The following is an 18,912-nucleotide window of genomic DNA, read 5'->3' as shown; positions in this document are numbered from 1 at the left end:
GCCCAAGGTGGATGGAGGTCCACAGGGTACAGACAGACAGGTGGATGGAGGTCCACAGGGTACAGACAAGGAGCCCAAGGTGGATGGAGGTCCACAGGGTACAGACAGACAGGTGGATGGAGGTCCACAGGGTACAGACAGACAGGTGGATGGAGGTCCACAGGGTACAGACAGACAGGTGGATGGAGGTCCACAGGGTACAGACAAGGAGCCCAAGGTGGATGGAGGTCCACAGGGTATAGACAAGGTGGATGGAGGTCCACAGGGTACAGACAAGGAGCCCAAGGTGGATGGAGGTCCACAGGGTACAGACAAGGTGGATGGAGGTCCACAGGGTACAGACAAGGTGGATGGAGGTCCACAGGGTACAGACCAAGGTGGATGGAGGTCCACAGGGTACAGACAAGGTGGATGGAGGTCCACAGGGTACAGACAAGGTGGATGGAGGTCCACAGGGTACAGACAAAGAGCCCAAGGTGGATGGAGGTCCACAGGGTACAGACAGACAGGTGGATGGAGGTCCACAGGGTACAGACAGACAGGTGGATGGAGGTCCACAGGGTACAGACCAAGGTAGATGGAGGTCCACAGGGTACAGACAAGGTGGATGGAGGTCCACAGGGTACAGACAAGGTGGATGGAGGTCCACAGGGTACAGACCAAGGTGGATGGAGGTCCACAGGGTACAGACAAGGTGGATGGAGGTCCACAGTGTGTGTGTGTGTGTGTGTGTGTGCGTGTGTGCGTGCGTGCGTGCGTGCGTGCGTGCGTGCGTGCGTGCGTGCGTGCGTGCGTGTGTTCGTGCGACCTGTCCTAAGGCCTATAATGGGTCAAGGTTTTGAATTCTGAGCCTGCTAGTAGCACAAGATTAGGTTTCTCCCCACATACATTTAACCGAGGGTGTTGTTTTGTTAAAACCATTATTCTTGCACTTCAAATCATCTTGTTCTGTTCTTGGATGAAAAAAACAAGCCCGCGGATATACTAAACACTTTGGGTGTTTACAGCGTCTTGCATACATCACTCACCAAGTGGATGCCTAGCTTAAACGTCAATGTCTTCATTGTTGTGTATCAGTGTTTTGCCCGTCATGCCTGTTTGTCAATGTCTTGTAAATTCAACTGCCCAAGGGCTTTGGCTTCCTTGCAGACTTCCACACGGTAAAATGTCAGCTCAAATCTAAGAATGATCTGGCGACTGCATAAAGATGTGGAAACAAACATTCTAAAAGTGCCCTGTAGACATCAAAGCAATGAGCACAAATATAAACTCGACTCAGTGACATTTGGTTTCTGTTTTGTTTGTTTGTTAGTTAATTTTCCGCACTTACTTTACTTATTTATGCCTAGTACCCCTTGAAATGAAATGATGAAATGAAATGATTACTATATTTACCCAGGGTATCTGGGCTAAGCTCAAGAACTTGTTTCCAGCCAGGCCCTGCTCATAGAACACATTTCATCGTAGTGGTTCAATGCCTTGTTCAAGGGCACTTCAGCGGTGGTAATTTTAACGTGTCGGACCGCTGATTCGAACTGGCGACCTTCCGGTATCAAGACCGATCCGCTATCCGTTCGGCCCCTTCTGGGGCTTAGGCCGTCGACAAGAGATCTCCTAGCATCTCGATCCTGAGCCAACACTTCCAGCTGTCCCCAAGTGTGGTCCATATTCTTTGCATCTGCCTCCAAGTCCCTGCGCCAGGTGTTTCGTGGCCGACCTCTCTTGGGGGTTCCACTTGAGGGACTGCCTTGTGGTGTTTGAGGCTGGTTTACGGAGAGTATGGCCTATCCATCTCCAACGCCTTTAGAGGATCTCTTCCTCTGCAGGTTTTTGGTTGGTGCGTTGCCACAGCTCTTTGTTGCTGATGGTGTTTGGCCTGCGGATCTGGAGGATTCGTCTCAGACAGGTGTTGAAGAATGCCTGGATTTTGTTTGTGGTGTTCACTGTTGTCTCTGCACCGTAGAGTAGGACTGACCTTACGTTGCTGTTAAAGATCCTGATCTTTGTTGTGATGGCCAGTTATTTTGCACTCCATTTGTTTTTCAATTGGAGGTAAGCAACCCTGGCCTTGCCAATCCTGACTTTAACATCGGCATCTGTTCCTCCCTGCTTGTTGACAATACTGCCATGGTAGGTGAACTCGTCAACCTCCTCCAGTGCTTTGCCTTCCAGCATGATGGGTACAGTGCTGGAGAGTTCACTCCCAAGACTTTGCTTTTCCCTCTGTGCATTTTCGCATCGCATGTCCCCACGCTTCTGACCTTTGGTGTGTCGGATCTGCGTGTGCACCCCATCCACCTCTGGGCTTGCATTAATTAAGCTGTCAATATATGCATTTCCAGACATGCCTTGGGTACACACTTAGAACTACTGGGTTAAAAAATAGCCCAACCTTAACCCAGCCCCTGGTTTCGTTTTGGACCACACACATGCTGGGTTAGCTTAGCCCATGTGCTGAGTTGGATCATTTCAACTCATGTGTTGGGTTGTTTATTTAACCCAATGTAGTGATTGAAATTAACTATATCACTGGGTTGCATATAAACCATACACTGGGTTGTTCATTTAACCATATCGCTGGGTTAAATATAAACCATACACTGGGTTGTTCATTTAACCCAAGTTAGTGATTGAAATCAACCATATCGCTGGGTTAAATATAAACCATACACTGGGTTGTTAATTTAACCCAAGTTAGTGATTGAAATCAACCATATCGCTGGGTTAAATATAAACCATACACTGGGTTGTTCATTTAACCCAAGTTAGTGATTGAAATCAACCATATCGCTGGGTTAAATATAAACCATACACTGGGTTGTTAATTTAACCCAAGTTAGTGATTGAAATTAACCATATCACTGGGTTACATATAAACCATACACTGGGTTGTTAATTTAACCCAAGTTAGTGATTGAAATTAACCATATCGCTGGGTTAAATATAAACCATACACTGGGTTGTTCATTTAACCCAAGTTAGTGATTGAAATCAACCATATCGCTGGGTTAAATATAAACCATACACTGGGTTGTTAATTTAACCCAAGTTAGTGATTGAAATCAACCATATCGCTGGGTTAAATATAAACCATACACTGGGTTGTTCATTTAACCCAAGTTAGTGATTGAAATCAACCATATCACTGGGTTACATATAAACCATACACTGGGTTGTTCATTTAACCCAAGTTAGTGATTTAAATTAATAATAATAATAGTGTAACATTATTTCCAAACCATGAATGTATACAAATTATTTATTTGTTATTTTGAACAATCTCCATTAATTATTTTACACTTTACAGTGTCCACCAGACTACAAGACACACACCCCCGAGGGGGTCAGAAATATAGTACGACTTTGCCGTCTACTAGACCAGCGTCAATTGGCTCATGGCAGAGCCTGGACATTGGCTAAGGGTTAAGTGGATTACAGACGTAGTGCTTTTTTCAGAAATGTCATAAAATATATAAAGCAATTTCACATATCGTTGCTGTCCGGAGGAAACCCCAACTCCAAACTCATTTTTCAGGAAATGAAGAAAACCTCATTTTTAAACGATGCAATACTGCCTCATCAAAGTGGGTGTTGTGACTTTAGATATTGTCAATTACTTGCATGACAAAGCGAGGTGGTGGAGTTAGCCGTTTTAGCAGACAGTTTGAGGGTCCAATGGAATTGGGTTTTGTCCAATGCGTTTTTTTTACTACTTTTAGGGTGTTCAATAGCACTTAGTTATGAAAAGTAAAATAAATTGAGTTATGAGGTTTCCTCCGGACAGCAACGATATGAAACATTTTTCATAACCCGCCACCATTGTCTCCAGTACAGACTAGAGACCATTCTGAATGAATAAAAACCCAAAACACGTAAAAACATCCCTGGCATTCCAGCCTTTCAATAAAAACACGTTTTTGGTAATGAGGCAACAGTAGAAAACCTCCCAGGTGTACGACAGCCAAAACTGCATGACATAGTCAGCTTGCAGATCAACTATTTGTGCAACTTGTTACAAAAAAATAAAACATGTTACCGTATTGTGCCGAATAAGACCACCCCCATTTTTCAAGACTAATTTGTGGAAAAAGAACATTGAATGTCAAATGTTCTAATCCCTGATTACAATACATCCCTGTTTTTTAGATATTTCCATTGGAGAGAAAAAATGTGGTCTTAAATTCAGCACAATAGGCCGTATTGTGCTGAATATAAGACCAATTTTTTTGACATTCAATGTTCTTTTTCCACAAATGAGTCTTGAACAATGGGGGTGGTCTTATTCGGCACAATACAGTAACATGTTTTATTTTCTTGTAACAAGTTGCACATAGTTGATCTGCAAGCTGGCTGTCGTACGCCTGGGAGGTTTTCTACTGTTACCTCATTACCAAAAACGTGTTTTTAGTGAAAGGCCGGAATGCCAGGGATGTGTTTGTGTTTTTATTCATTCAGTTCACAATGGTGGTGGGTTATGGAATGTGTTCAAATGTGATCTTTGTACATACCTAGGGTATGTACAAAGATCACATTTGAACACATTCCATAACCCACCACCATTGTCTCTAGAACCGAGACCATTCTGAATGAATAAAAACACAAAACACGTAAACACATCCCTGGCATTCCGGCCTTTCACTAAAAACACGTTTTTGGTAATGAGGTAACGGTAGAAAACCTCCCAGGCGTACGACAGCCAGCATGCAGATCAACTATTTGTGCAACTTGTTACAAGAAAATAAAACATGTTACCGTATTGTGCCGAATTTTGGTCTTATATTCAGCACAATAGGGTATGTACAAAGATCACATTTGAACACTTTTCATAACCCGCCACCATTGTCTCCAGAATCGAGACCATTCTGAATGAATAAAAACACATCCACAGAGAGTGTGTGTGTGCATGAGCACACCCTCCATTAATTTCCCTCAGTTACAAAAAAAGAGCTAAACGAACAGGAACAATTAAATGAACAAGCTAAATAAAAAATAAAGTATATTAAATAAATACAAATAAAGTATATTAAATAAATACAAATAAAGTATATTAAATAAATAAAGTATATTCAATCAAATAAACACAATGAGGTAAATACAATTAAAATAAATTAAAGGGATGTTTAACCTGCTTTTGTCAGTACCCCAGACTGTTTTTAGTTGCCCAAATTAGTATTTAGATATACATTTGCTGCCCTGCCCCGTTTTTTTAATTGCTTTTCTAATTTATTTTTCATACAATTTATTTCCCTGATGCTCAAATTCCCCAATACAAAAAAATAAAAAATAAACGAAAACATAACACTAGGCTGCAATTGATGTCCTCAAAAATTTCACAATTGAGGACTCCTGTCCAGCAATGTCATACATGGCATTTTGGATAAACTCCCAGGTGGGGCGACACTTCACTGTGTAATGCATTTGAAACACATAGTAAGCCTTAAAACAAAGGTCTACAGCACCCAACAAAGTGTCCGTTTCGATTGCGTTGTCCGACACAATGGCGAAGGCCTGGCTTATGGTCTTCTCATCGCCAAGACACAAAATGTGCGGTAAAGGATCTGCTGTCTCGAGATACTGCACCATGTTGGTCCCCACCTGTTGAGAGAGAGAGAGAGAGAGAGAGAGACAGAGACAGAGACCGAAAGAGAGAGAGATATGAAAATGCTAATAGTAACACTGAAACACCCAACATTATTACAATTTAAGTGATTTACAGCAAGCGAGGACAATACAAGGTAATACATCAAAAACATAGAAATACTCATCTAGGATCATAAGTATAAGAGATTAACATCTGTCGTCTAACAGAAGAATATCCATACATTGAAACACAACATAGACACTAGAATGCCAGATCAATAATGACCTGGTATTTGTCTACATAACAACCCATCTACAATTACACAATTAGCCTTTACATAAGCCTGCAAGGTCGTCGAAGCTAGTTTAAGTGCTATGGTCAGTGGTGCGGGCTGAGATGGAGTCTGAAGAGGTGGGTTTTCAGACAATGGTGGAAGGTTGGGTGCAAGTCTGCAGTTCTGATTGCAATGGGAAGTTCATTACATAGTTTTGGACCAAGAAGGGAGAAGAGTCTGGATGTGTGGAGCATTGTCCCAGGTTTTAGTGAAGGTTCTGCCAGCTTCCCTGTGTTATTTGAAGTAGACAAAGTAAAACTTACTGGTTGGATGTTAATAAAGGCCTTGCAGGACTCATCGATGGTGGGTCTGTGGCTTTTTCTTCCAATCTTATAGGACGATGGAGGAAGCAGACACGGCAGGACCTTCAAAGCTCTTTCTACGCAATATAAGAAGAACACATATTAACATCAATATCTAAATAGTATGCCAATAATATAAAGAGACATTTCTGAAGCAATATTTTATGCCCTTGTGTTGAATGTTGATGACATGTTAGATGTGACATCTAATCAGAATCTTTATAGTCACATCACAGATTTGGGGTACACACAGACACAAAGCTGGGCATAGGAGGGGCTAGCGCCTCAAAAATAGCAGATCTACAAACTCACGAGTCTCATTGGGACGTGATGCAAGCTTGTAGATGTGCTAAAACACATCTGTCTGTGTGTGTGTACACACGTAGGGTTGAGATTCGGAATCGGAGGAATAAGAGGAACCAGATTGTAATCACATTGTCAGAGCTGGTATGTGGACTTCACGTCCGTCTGCTGTACAATTGCAATACTGTTGGTTCTTAAACTATTTCAATTTCAAGGACAACCATAACTCAGTGTGTGTACAAATGGAACCAAATGGACCTGAAACGTTCCATCAGTGTACAAATAGTTATATTTGTACACAAGAGTTACAGACCTGTTAAAATTCATTTGGAACCCACTATAGGAATCATTAAAGGGCACAATTAAGGAATGAGACAGTTAATGAACCGCAATCGTTACAATTCGTAAGGACCCCAAACCTGTGTGAGAGTTCGTAACAAAGCAAGAAATGGCTTACCTGGTGTCATGTCATCATACACTGGGGGCAGTTTACCCTCTCGCTGGGCCATTTCAAGGATTCGGTCACTCATACTAGGCCAGTTCTCGAACAGTTTCGCCCCCGCCTCTGGATAAAGCTGCTGGAAGTCTTGTGATATCTGATACATTTTGGAAAAACAATAGTACAAGAGTGTTTAAAGAAATGATATGGACTTGTACTGTACCTGGAAAGGGGTTAGGGGTAAGAGTCAGTCAATGTTTGTGATTGTCAACACCCGTCCTGTGACCTAAATACTATGATTCTTAGATTGTGTATTATTACTTAACCAAATGAAACTTATAGCATACTTCTGGTCAGGTCATAATAGGTAAACATTTTGGAAAAATAGGTGAACATTCAGTGAAACAAGTTCACAATGTGTCATGCTGTGATGCACATTTATATTGCAAATATTCGGCAGGTGTAGAGGGAGTGGACCAAGTATAGATCCCAGGCAGACTCTACAAAGTATATACTGTAGGAGTGGTTAAACAGACTTCAACAGTTCAAATAATTTCTTACCATGCCGGGATCTACAAGCCTAGGGAACTCCGTCAAGACTTCCTGGACGCTCCTCGGGGCATCCCTAATCCACCTGCCTCTTTGTATAGCTGTCTGTTTCATGTACTCCTCAACTTGAGACACTGGAAATCTATTGTTCTTCAGCCATTCCACCATTTCTTTCAGTTTTTCACAGGACACATCGGGTTCTGTTGAATGTAGTACAGGGGTCATCAGATTAATTATAGCAGCACCTGTGTTTACATCACATCAGTGTATAAGGTCTGTTCAGAAGTCTATATAATCACTTGCATTTGTCCATTCTGGCCTGCTGGGAATACTTTACATGGTTATTAATATTACCTGGTACACCAGGGACGGTCTGTTCCTCCTGATGCTCATGGGCGTGTGCAAGCTGTCTCTGTTTTCTGATGCGCTTCCTTATGTTCCTTAAGCGCTCCTCCAGGAAACCTGTAGCAGGTTTATTTTTTCGAGCAACTGCGTACCAAGCTCCCTGTAAAACAGATTTTATTCATCTTAAATTGGCATAAACCATGAAGAAGGTTACATGGGATTTTGATGAGCAGTCCACAAATGTGTGCGGGACTGTGTACTAGGAAAAACTTGGTAGGTGTGTGTGTTCTGTTTTGTGTGCTGACGGATTAACTTACATAGCCACTGCCTGTAGCAGCTAGAAGACAGGGAAAGTCATGCACCAATGCCATGGCAAGGACTTTCTTGATGTCTCTGTTTGGCCTGTTAAAATAGACGGTTGAAGTTTGTCAAAGAAGAGTGTAAAGATGAGACGGTTATCATTGTCAAATATACGATTCAATAACATAATGTATAAAAGTGTATGTTCACAGAACAATTCATATACAGCTCACTCACGTTTCACCATGGGTGGAAATCAGGTGAGCTACAAGAAGTCTCGCTAGGGACTTTCTCTGCTTCGTGTTGATGGAGCTCTGTACATCCAAACTCCGTAGTATTTCCCTCCCCTGAAGTGTGTCTTGCAGAATCTGGCGTATTGACTATAAAACATAATGAATCACGATGAAAAACTGCCAAATTCTTTTGAGGACTTTTTTCTTTCTCAAATGTTTAGGTTCAGGAGTTACACTGGCTCAGGAGTGCAGTCTGCAGAAAGAAAAGAAAGACAAGAGAAAGGGCATAGAAAAAAGACAAAGACTAGACTAGGACAACAAGAACTGTGTGGTACTGTAAAATTAAAAATAATAATATTATAAAATGTTTTTTTAAGTTCTCTTTTTTTAAGTTTATTTTTTTGCATTTTCACTGGGATTTTTTTAGTCAATACTTAAGAGGGAGGGAGGTGGGCTGACGCGCTGTCAGCTTGGAATCATACAGAATGGGCGGTACTTCCCACGCCGCCTATTCATCTACCAGATTACCTGACACCTGTGGGCCAACGCCCAGGTAGTATATAATCCCCTGCCTCTCTCAATCTCACAACTCTCCCGGGGAAGCACGCATACAGTACCTACGGCGCACGGTAAGACAGACCCATATTCCCCCCCTCTCTAAATAGCAGTATGATGATGATGATGATAAGGTAGTAATGTGTATTCTCTTACCTCACAGGCCGTTCCAATACTGGATGTATGACACCGTTGGGCTCTGAGGCTATGGCACTGAACTTTCCCTATAACCCCCACCTGTGTTCGATGAGAAGCCCTGGCATGAGTCCTACTTACCGGTAGACGCTCCTCCTCCCCCCTGTAAGAAAATACATTATTATTTAGTTGCATTTGATTTGGCATATTATGCAAAACCCCGCCTTGGCTGGAATGGCAAGGCTGCACATTATGCAAACCTGGAATAGCAAGGCTGTCCTAGAGGGGAGGGAAGGAAAACCATAAAAGAAACCCACTTACCTGATACGGTCCTCGGCTGGTCATCCGCTGGTCCGCTGCTGCTGCTCCTCCTTGCTGCCCCCCCCCCCCCCCCCCCCCCCCGCTGAAAAGGAAGAAATGAACTGTTGTCTAGTCTAGATGCACTTACCTTGTCTCTACCTTTTCTGTGAAATAAAAACCGTGCCAGAGTGGCCAAATATGCAACTGAATCCTGTGTGACTTGTGTAGAACAGCGACCCCAACAACTTACAAATGTTGGTACCAGCTGCAGGTTCAACACACAGGTTGGTTGTAGATTGTCGATTCCTACATTGGTGCCGTTGTGGATTCTGAATGTGGATTCTTCCACTGGTGCTGGTGCCGGTGCCACAGAAGCACCTTGAGAACCCTCTGCAAAACTTGGTGTGTTAATCTGTAGAGAATCATAGTTAAATTAATGGACTATAGAGCGTCGCAGTCCCTTACCATGGACCAGGAAATGAATCCCAATGCATTTTTCCCATAGACAGTCTTTAAAGACCTTTTAAGCGTCGTACGAAGCCAACTCGAGTCGTGACAAATCATAACACACAAATAATTACATAGAAGAAAAACAACAAAGTGTTGTAACCTGCGGTTTTTTCTACTTTCTAATTCTTTGTTTGGCCCGAAAGGTTTGTTGTCATGATTTGTCACGACAAGAGTTGGCTTTGTCCGCGGCGTAAACGTCTTTAAATAAATACTTTCTGAAACGTCTATGAGGAAAATGAACGGAGAATCATTTCCTGGGCCATGGTAAGGGGCGGGACTGCGACGCTCTATTCCAAAGACTTCTTAAAACATACAGATGAGACAGAGCCAACTTCCGTCAACTGTATTCACAGTTGCGGGATCAGGCAATGCCATCACAAATGTCCTAAATTTGTCTAGCCACATGTAAGTAAGTAATTAAGTAGTAAGTAATCAGTATAAGTAATCAGCAGCAGTGCTTTCAGTTTTCACTTCCATGTAAATGTGCCAGAGTTGGCCATAAGCTAATTTACATCTGTAGTCCCTGAGCAGGCTCTTAAAATGGTAGTAAAACTAAACATACAATGACACATACAGTACAATACAATACAGATAAAAGAAAGACAGAGTGTATAGTGTGACAGCACACAGCACCATGCGTTGATGCCATGTGTGCATATGTGCCAGCACCCAACACTATGTCCATATAAAAACACAGAACAGATAAAAGAAAGACGTAGTGGGCCAGCACACAGCACCATGCGTTGATGCCATGTGTGCATATGTGCCAGCACCCAACACTATGTCCATATAAAAACACAGAACAGATAAAAGAAAGACGTAGTGGGCCAGCACACAACACCATGCGTTGATGCCATGTGTGCATGTGCCAGCACCCAACACTATGTCCATACAAAAACACAAATGTAACCTGTATGTAATTGGACCGCTTTTCCAGTCAACACTAAATCTCTACTCAAATTCTCTTTATCAAAAATAGCAGAACTACAAGCTCACAACATGTTCCAAATGGCCCGCTTGGAGCTTGTAGATCTGCTATTTTTTGCAAATCGCCCCCCAGAATATGGATACAGTGGTTAATAGACTCTGTATCTAAGCGAAATGTAGTAACTGTCATCTCTGTACGATTTCACAGCATGGAGACTGTGATAGTCCATAAGAGAACTCTGGTCGACAGCAAAGACACTAGTGGTTGCCTCAACGCAATGAGCAAACAAATGCCTATCAAAACCCACAGTGTCCCACTTTTGGGCAACAAGCTTGACTGATTGATTGATGACTACAATGTTTTTCACTAAGCCAAACTGAGGCTCTCCATCATCATCATAGGACAGAAAAACTGTCATGCCAGGTCTGTATTTTGTACCGTTAACATTGACCCAATTTGGCACAAATGTTTCAGTAAATGGTGGGATATCTTCAAGACCACTTTGTACCTCACCAAAACCATCCATTTCAGCCAGCAGAGTGCTGTGACCCGGACCAATTTCAGTTTCTGGTTTGAATACAGAACCAGCGAGGAGGGAATAGCAGAGAGTCATTTGGTGCCTAAACGCCATTGTCTTGCAAATATTTCTAAAATTGCAGGTGATGTGGCAGATGCGTTTAAAAAATGCATGTTTGGCTTCAAAGCGCATTGACCAGAACTGAATCAGGGGTCCCAACTGTCGAATTGCTTCTGGATAGTGCACCATGAAGTGATGCTTTGGACGAAGGTGCCTATCGGGGTACAGCTCAAGGAACAGAGAGTGGTGCTCTTCAATGATGGCAGCTAAATAAACGGTAACTTCTTGTGTCAGAGATGGAGAGAAAACTATTTCCATGCAATCCAGAAGGAGGAGCAAGAGCTCCCAGTGTTTATTCTCTTCCGGTATGAGGTCCCCAATCATACACGGAAGATGCCTGAGAAGACACCATGTTTGGGATGCAGACTGACGCATTGCCCTTGAAGGATTTTTAAGTTCCTGCTTCCCAATCACAGATGGCTTGTTCTTGACATCAGAAAAGCCATAATCAAAACTGGTTATCCTGAAGTTGAGTGTGTCAAGTGTGAGGTGTTTGTCCTCAATCAAGGAGGCGAGCACCAACTTCAGCTCAAATGGACCCACCCCTTCCAACAAGTCATGCATGATATCCAACACTTTGTTGTGTGTGACATTAAAGTAGGACAAATTATTTAGAATACTGTCCCTGCTAACACCAGTATCTGACAAGCTATGACAGCGAACATCAGCCGCGTAATTTGCCTCATTTCGCATCAGGGTTGCATCTGCCTTTGTCTGTGACTGTGTTGTAGTCCTGTGTGCTTTGCAGATGCGACAGAAATAATTAGCATTGAAGCCCTCTGTAAATCCAAGTATGGCATTCAAACCAAGATTGTCCCCACACAACTGGGCAACTGCAAACCTGATTTCACCCTTAAAGTGAGGTGTGTTTACAGTTATCCCATTGACCTCAAGATCCTTCAGTTCCTCTATGACTGGCCGCAGCACAGCATCAACCTGATAGGATTTGGCATCATCCACTTTGTAAACTGCCACCAGAAAGTGTGATGAGAGTTTTGATGAAAACTCTGGGGGCAAACTCTTGATCATCATGTAAATGAACCCCAACTTGTGAACGCCAACCTTTGCCCCCAGTGGATTTACCGTTTCACAGTCGTCATTATAGATTACAAGTGGAACAGACACTTTGCTGGAGAAGAGAGGATGCTGCTTACAGTATTCCCCATCATAGAAGTCTGAAAGGACTCCATCTTCTCTTTGCTGCCAGGCAAAGATGGCATCCAAAATGCCAGGGATCTCGAGCACTTTTTGCAACAGAGGTTTCAGGGGGACACGATAAAACACGTCTGGCAGTAAGACCTGTCTAACTGTCCCAGTAGCAGGGGCCCTTCTCTGCACAAAGGAGCCTCCAGGGAACATCTCCTCTACCGGCTCAATGAAGTTGCCCGACTTCACAAAATACTTCATCTGTTTGAATTCAGATTCCAACCCTTCAAATGGACTAGCTGCTGCCTCAAAATCATGGGCAAGCGCTTCTACCGCGGGATCATCCTTATGACCAAATCTTTCGAACAGATACAAAGTCTTCCTCTGTAGTGAACCGACAATGTCCGAAACCAAGCTGGTTGTATGTTGCACAACAAAACGGACTGTACTGTAGGTCTGTGCTGATTTAGCCTTAAGGGTTGCTAAAAACTCAGCTACTCTGTCCATTATGGTTTCTTGTTCTAGGTCATCCCAGTAATCATCCTGTTGCACAAAAGCCTCTTCAGGATCAGAATTTGCTGTATTATGCATTTCTACATTCATGGTAACAGATGTGCTCTCTACAGATGCTCTTGAGGCCCCCCTGGAATGCTGTTCAGTGCCATGATGCTGGCCTGGAACAACAGGATGGTCTTTCAAAAGGTGTCTTCTGAAAGACCGCACAAACCCAAAAGTCCGCCTGCAACCATTTTCATAGCACTGCCAAAATGTTGAAGCAGAAGTCATGGAATGCACTGCCCTCAAATGAATAAACAGAGCCTTGGCATCACCGGCTATGGCTTCTTTGCAGCGGAAGCATGTATATGCCATCATTACAAAAACTTCCGATCAAACCTAAAATGTTTTACTCACAAGTTCCTTGTGGTGTTTCTGAAACTTGACACGCTGTCCGATTTTTGGTATTAGTGCTGCAATGGCATTGGTGTCCAACAATAGGAAACTCTCCTCATCAACCTCCTCCTCTGAAATTCAAGAATGAAAATAAAGAAATAAGTAAATGTTGTTACAAATGTAGGCCAGTCACAATTATTACAATTTTAAAACACATTGAGAGCCCATGCAAAACTGCCCAAAAATCACTTTCACCTAGAAAATCCATTCACATTTTTTATAATTCAGCTGACTGTGGAGACACATGCTGGAACTTTTTACTTTGAAATGTTTTATAGTTTCTGAGTTATTGAATTTAAACGCCAAATGCATTCTCAATGGCGAAAACAAACTTTGGCACCACGTATTAAAAAAAAAAAAAAAAAAATCATTGTTTTGATTTTTTTTAATAATAAAAAAAAAAAATTATTAAAAAAAAATCAAAACAATGATTTTTTTATTTTATTGACATAGTCGTCCACATTTTTGGGAGGATTAGCAGCCAGAAATATCTACAAACTCACAATGCAATCTGTTGTGAGCTTGTAAATCTGCAATTTTGTTTTTTTAGCAACAAATGGTGTGGATTTAGTAACAAACTGGATATGGCTTCCTTAAAATATATCAAAATAGTTTATAGTACAACATTGCCTCAATAAAAATGTATTTACCTTTAAATGTCTCAATTAAATTAGAGAGTTGCCATGCAGTCAGCATCTCTGCAACAAAACTGTCCATGGTGAAACTCCATGACTAGAATTAAATCAGATTATCTAAATTAGAAAACAGAATGACTTGACATTTATTGTAAACTTAGCGAATGTAGTAATAATTTGTGATGAGGCAATAGTGGAGCAGATTACTGAAACGATCGTTCACTTGATGGTACAAGCACCAAATTTGGCACACAAGTGCTTCAGAACCTACTCTCTCAGAAAAGTACGTTGTCCACTTGAAAAAACTAAATGGCCACCATTTTTCAAGATGGCCGCCTTTCAAAATGGTTTTAAACAGTGTTTGAACTATAGTTTGATTGAATAATCCTATTGTGATGGCCTATACATCGAAATGTATGTTTCTGAGTATGATAAATCCAATTCTGCATTTAGCAAATCAAAATTATTGAATATTATGATGATACAATGGGAATTTAAACAAAAAGCTGGGGCAGATTAAGTCAATATTCCATAAGAATCTTTCACTTGGTGGTACAAGCACCACATTTGGCACACATGATGTCCAGGATGTACTTTCTATGAAAAGCACGTTATCCAGCTGAAAATCCAAGATGGCTGCCAGTTTTCAAGATGGCCGCCTCGTCAAATGCAAAAAAACAAAACTTACAAAAAGGTTTTCGAAGTAAAATTGTGTTAATGATCCAAACATCAACATGAATGTATTCTGATTGTAAGAACTCAATAGTGTTGGAATTGAATTCCAATATGGCCGCCAGTTTGCAAGATGCAGCTATTACGTGACTCAAAATTTGCGTTTTCGGAAGCTGTCTGATCATAGATATTGTTGAAGGGCAACATCATTCATTGATCATGCATTGAAATGCTGTGGTCAAGCTCTATTGGTTTGTATTTTTTTTATTATATAAGAGTGATGTCAAAGCACAACCAGGAACACACTGGTGACATCACTGCTGTTAGACTCAGCATGGGGTTCAGTGCTGTAGTTGTGGTTTACAAACTGTTGTAGTGTACTCACTGTAGTTTGTTGTATTCTTTAGTGTCCTAATGCTAATTAGCCCCTGTATATATCTCCACTAGAAGTTTAGTTAGTTGTAGTATTGTAGTTAGATAGCCGCACCTGAATTGACAAGATGTGCCACCGTGGGAGAGCTGAGACAAGGGTAACGGAACTTCAGTTACATGGATGGTGTACAGATCGTACAGGACTTAAAAGGAACTGGATGAACGGTCGTGCTAGGTGTAGGGCACCAGATGCTTGAACCTAGATCAAGGTTCAAGGTTGGACTTTATTGTTACTTTATTGTTACTGTCCTGTACACATCTTGTGTACAGGACAGGTACATAAGAGTAAAACTTATTTTAGTTTGGCTTCCTTACAGACAATGCAGCGGCATAGATGGCAAACAACAAAAAACACAGCAAGCACAGCAAACGAAGGGATAGAATAAAGAGTGCTAGAAAAATAGTAACATATACATGTGCATGTTTTCCCTGTTGTAGCAAAGTTAGGTAAACTTTCGCCCCGGTTCTTATCAGTTCGTTCATGTATCTGATTGTTTGGGGAAAGAAGCTTATTTGCAGTCTATTTCCAGTGGCTTTGAGACTGAAAACGTTTTCCATGTGGCAGCATCCGCAAGCATCTCTGCGGTTGGGATGGCTTGGGTCCCTCATAAGTCCACGAGCTTTGCTGACACAACGATCGTCATACAGGGCTTCGATGGGGGGAGATCACATCCACTGCACTCTTTGAATTTTTGCATGTCCATCACCAGGATCATTCTGAATTTCAGCTGCTCTCTTAGTGGAAAACTGGAGTTTCCGTTGCTAAACATTTGGCCGACAATTTTGGTACTTTTTGGTACTAACTAACTTTGTACTGTTTTGCTTCAATGTATCTTCACTGCCACCTCCATCATCCAATCTGGATGAGTCTAGCATGATGGGCACGACCGTTATCACTGTATCGGATAGGCAAAATCAACCGTTATCAGCACCTTGGAATACGGCCAATATGGCCATACTGGCATACTCACCCTTGGCTGAACGTGTCATTTCCAACTCTATTGTCGGCGCATGGAAACTAGGGGCTACTATACTATCCTCTGCCTATCGGGACGTAACTCGGACGGTGCTGAATCGGGTCTGGTGGCCGTCGCAACGCTCAGCACGTTGTCTCACGTGGCTCAAGGCCACCAGACACAGCACGCCTCCGTCATTGACATCAGTGACACAAAAATACCATTATCACCCGTCACAATAGATGATAATGACATACTGAAACAGTGAGTATGCCAGTATGGCCATATTGGCCGTATAAAGGTGCTGATAACGGAGGATTTCGCCTATCCAATACAGAGATAACGGTCGAATGGGGTGGAAATACGGGGAGACTTCAACTCCTCTTTCGTATCTGTTTGACACACTTCCTCCAATCAGTTTTAGTAGCGAACATCTTGTGTTATACGGTTAAAGGCTGAGGGTATATATCCTTTTACCACCCAACCGTACAAAGCACATTGAAATATGGGATGCATCTAGGTTCAAGCATCTGGTGCCCTACACCTAGCCCGACCATTCATCCAGTGCAAGTCCTGTGCGATCTGTACACCATCCAGGTAACTGAATCCCTGTTACCCTTGTCTCAGCTCTCCCATGCTGACACATATTAGATAGCATTTAGGACACTAAAGTATACTACAAACTACAGTGAGTACACCACTACAACAGTTGGTAAACCACAACTACCTCTAGTACGCTACAAGCATACACTGAACCCCATGCTCATGCTCCATGAGTCTCACAGCAGTGATGTCACCAGTGTGTCCTGGTTGTGCTTTGACATAACTCTTATATACAAAATTACAAACCAATAGAGCTTGATCACAGCATTTCAATGAATGATGTTGCCCTTCAACAATATCGGTGATCAGAAGGCTTCCAAAAACGCTAATTTTGAGTTGCGTAATAGCCGCCATCTTGAAAACTGGCGGCCATATTGGAATTAAATAATTGACACCATTGAGTTCTTCCAGTCAGAATACATTCATTTTGATGTTTGGATCAATGTGTGGATCACACATTTCTGTTCAGTAAAGTTATACGTATTTATTTGACGAGGTGGCCATCTTGAAAACTGGTGGCCATCTTGGATTTTCAGCTGGATAACGTACTTTTCTTAGAAAGTACATCCTGGACATCATTTGTGCCAAATCTGGTGCTTGTACCACCAAGTGAAGGATTATTATGGAATATGGACTTAATATGCCCCACTTTATCGTTTAATTCCCATTGTATCATCATAATATTAAATAGTTTTGATGTTCTAAATGCAGAATTGGATTTATCATACTCAGAAACATATATTTCGATGTATAGGCCATCAAAATAGGATTTTATAGCTCAATATAGCTCAAACACGGTTTAAAACGACCTCGAATGGCGGCCATCTTGAAAAATGGTGTCCATTTTGTTTTTTTCAAGTGGACAACGTACTTTTCTGAGAGAGTAGGTTCCGAAGCACTTGTGTGCCAATTTTGGTGCTTGTACCATCAAGTGAACGATTCTTATGATATATTGACTTAATCTGCTCCACTACAACCTGCGTTTGCACTTCAAAAACAAATAACTATCGAAATTGGTTCTAGCTTGCAAAGCCTATTCTAGTTTAGGCACAACGCTGCCTGTCACCGAGGCTAACTGCCGGTAGAATACAAAAATATAGCCGTATATAGTAAAAGCAGTATAAAGCAGACGAAATAACTATCTTTACATGAAGTCAATGTAATCATTCACGGTGTATTGTCCCTGTTCTCATGCATGCAACATGCTAACCATGCTATGTTTAGGCACAACGCTGCCTGTCACCGAGGCTAACTGCCGGTAGAATACAAAAATATAGCCGTATATAGTAAAAGCAGTATAAAGCAGACGAAATAACTATCTTTACATGAAGTCAATGTAATCATTCACGGTGTATTGTCCCTGTTTCTCATGCATGCAACATGCTAACCATGCATGCTATGTTGTCAACACTGCCGGTCACCGAGGATAACACCATGCTAACCATGCTAGCCATTAGCCCCTCTGCTCATAGTAGCCTATGAATCATAACTATCATATGCTATGATAGTTATCCCATGACGTCTCGTTTCTGTTTTGTCAACATGGAGGCTAAAGCAAAGCTAGGCCTCATAGTAGTTTAATACAAGTAATAAAAATAAAACTCACGATGGATAAACGCCGGTCGGGTGAACTGAGCTGAACCCTGTTGTTGTTGTTGGTGGTTTGTTCACTGCTCAGCCGAGTCAGCCCGCGCTTTTCTGTAACGTGTGTGTGTGTGTGTGTGTGTGTGTGTCACATGTGTTGTGTGCGCGCGCCGCGCGGGTGCTGGGAAGTGACGTAGAAAGTACAAAACAGAGTTATATTGCCTCCTCAGACAACAGCTATATTGAAGAAAAGCTTTTAGATCTAATAAACAGAAAATCCCAAAGCGCGCGCGAGTGGCATACTGGGAACTTAAAGGTACACACACACAGTCCCACTGGCAAATGTCACAAATGTGTTTTTCTGTTCAGGCTGTTAATTTGTTTCCTTTTGTACGCAATTAATCAATTGATTGTTTTATTAACAGTTTGCAGAATTACAGTACATATCCAATCGTGTCACCCCACTGGGGGTGTTTTTGGGG

At 42.0% G+C, this 18,912-nt stretch overlaps 1 protein-coding gene across 1 annotated transcript in view; it reads right to left on the bottom strand.

The window, feature by feature from the left end:
* LOC306919028 (uncharacterized protein) overlaps positions 1-8,524 on the bottom strand; it is a gene marked incomplete at its 3' end in the record, with an annotated part of 39,785 nt that extends 31,261 nt beyond the window's left edge. Inside the window, exons 1-7 of the mRNA XM_079531876.1 lie at positions 8,391-8,524; positions 8,171-8,255; positions 7,863-8,013; positions 7,521-7,708; positions 6,978-7,116; positions 6,179-6,294; positions 5,335-5,595 (exon numbers count right to left, since the gene is read on the bottom strand). Of these exons, the coding sequence (XP_079388002.1) occupies positions 5,335-5,595; positions 6,179-6,294; positions 6,978-7,116; positions 7,521-7,708; positions 7,863-8,013; positions 8,171-8,224 (909 nt within the window). The 5' untranslated portion in view covers positions 8,225-8,255; positions 8,391-8,524. The remainder of the gene's footprint in view (positions 1-5,334; positions 5,596-6,178; positions 6,295-6,977; positions 7,117-7,520; positions 7,709-7,862; positions 8,014-8,170; positions 8,256-8,390) is intronic.
* Positions 8,525-18,912: the final 10,388 nt, after the last annotated feature.

This window comes from Electrona antarctica (genome assembly GCF_951216825.1).
Source record: "Electrona antarctica genome assembly, contig: scaffold_311, whole genome shotgun sequence".
Classification (NCBI taxonomy): Eukaryota; Metazoa; Chordata; class Actinopteri; order Myctophiformes; family Myctophidae; genus Electrona; species Electrona antarctica.
Note: the sequence above shows the minus strand (reverse complement) of the source record. Positions and strands in the feature narration are given on the sequence as shown.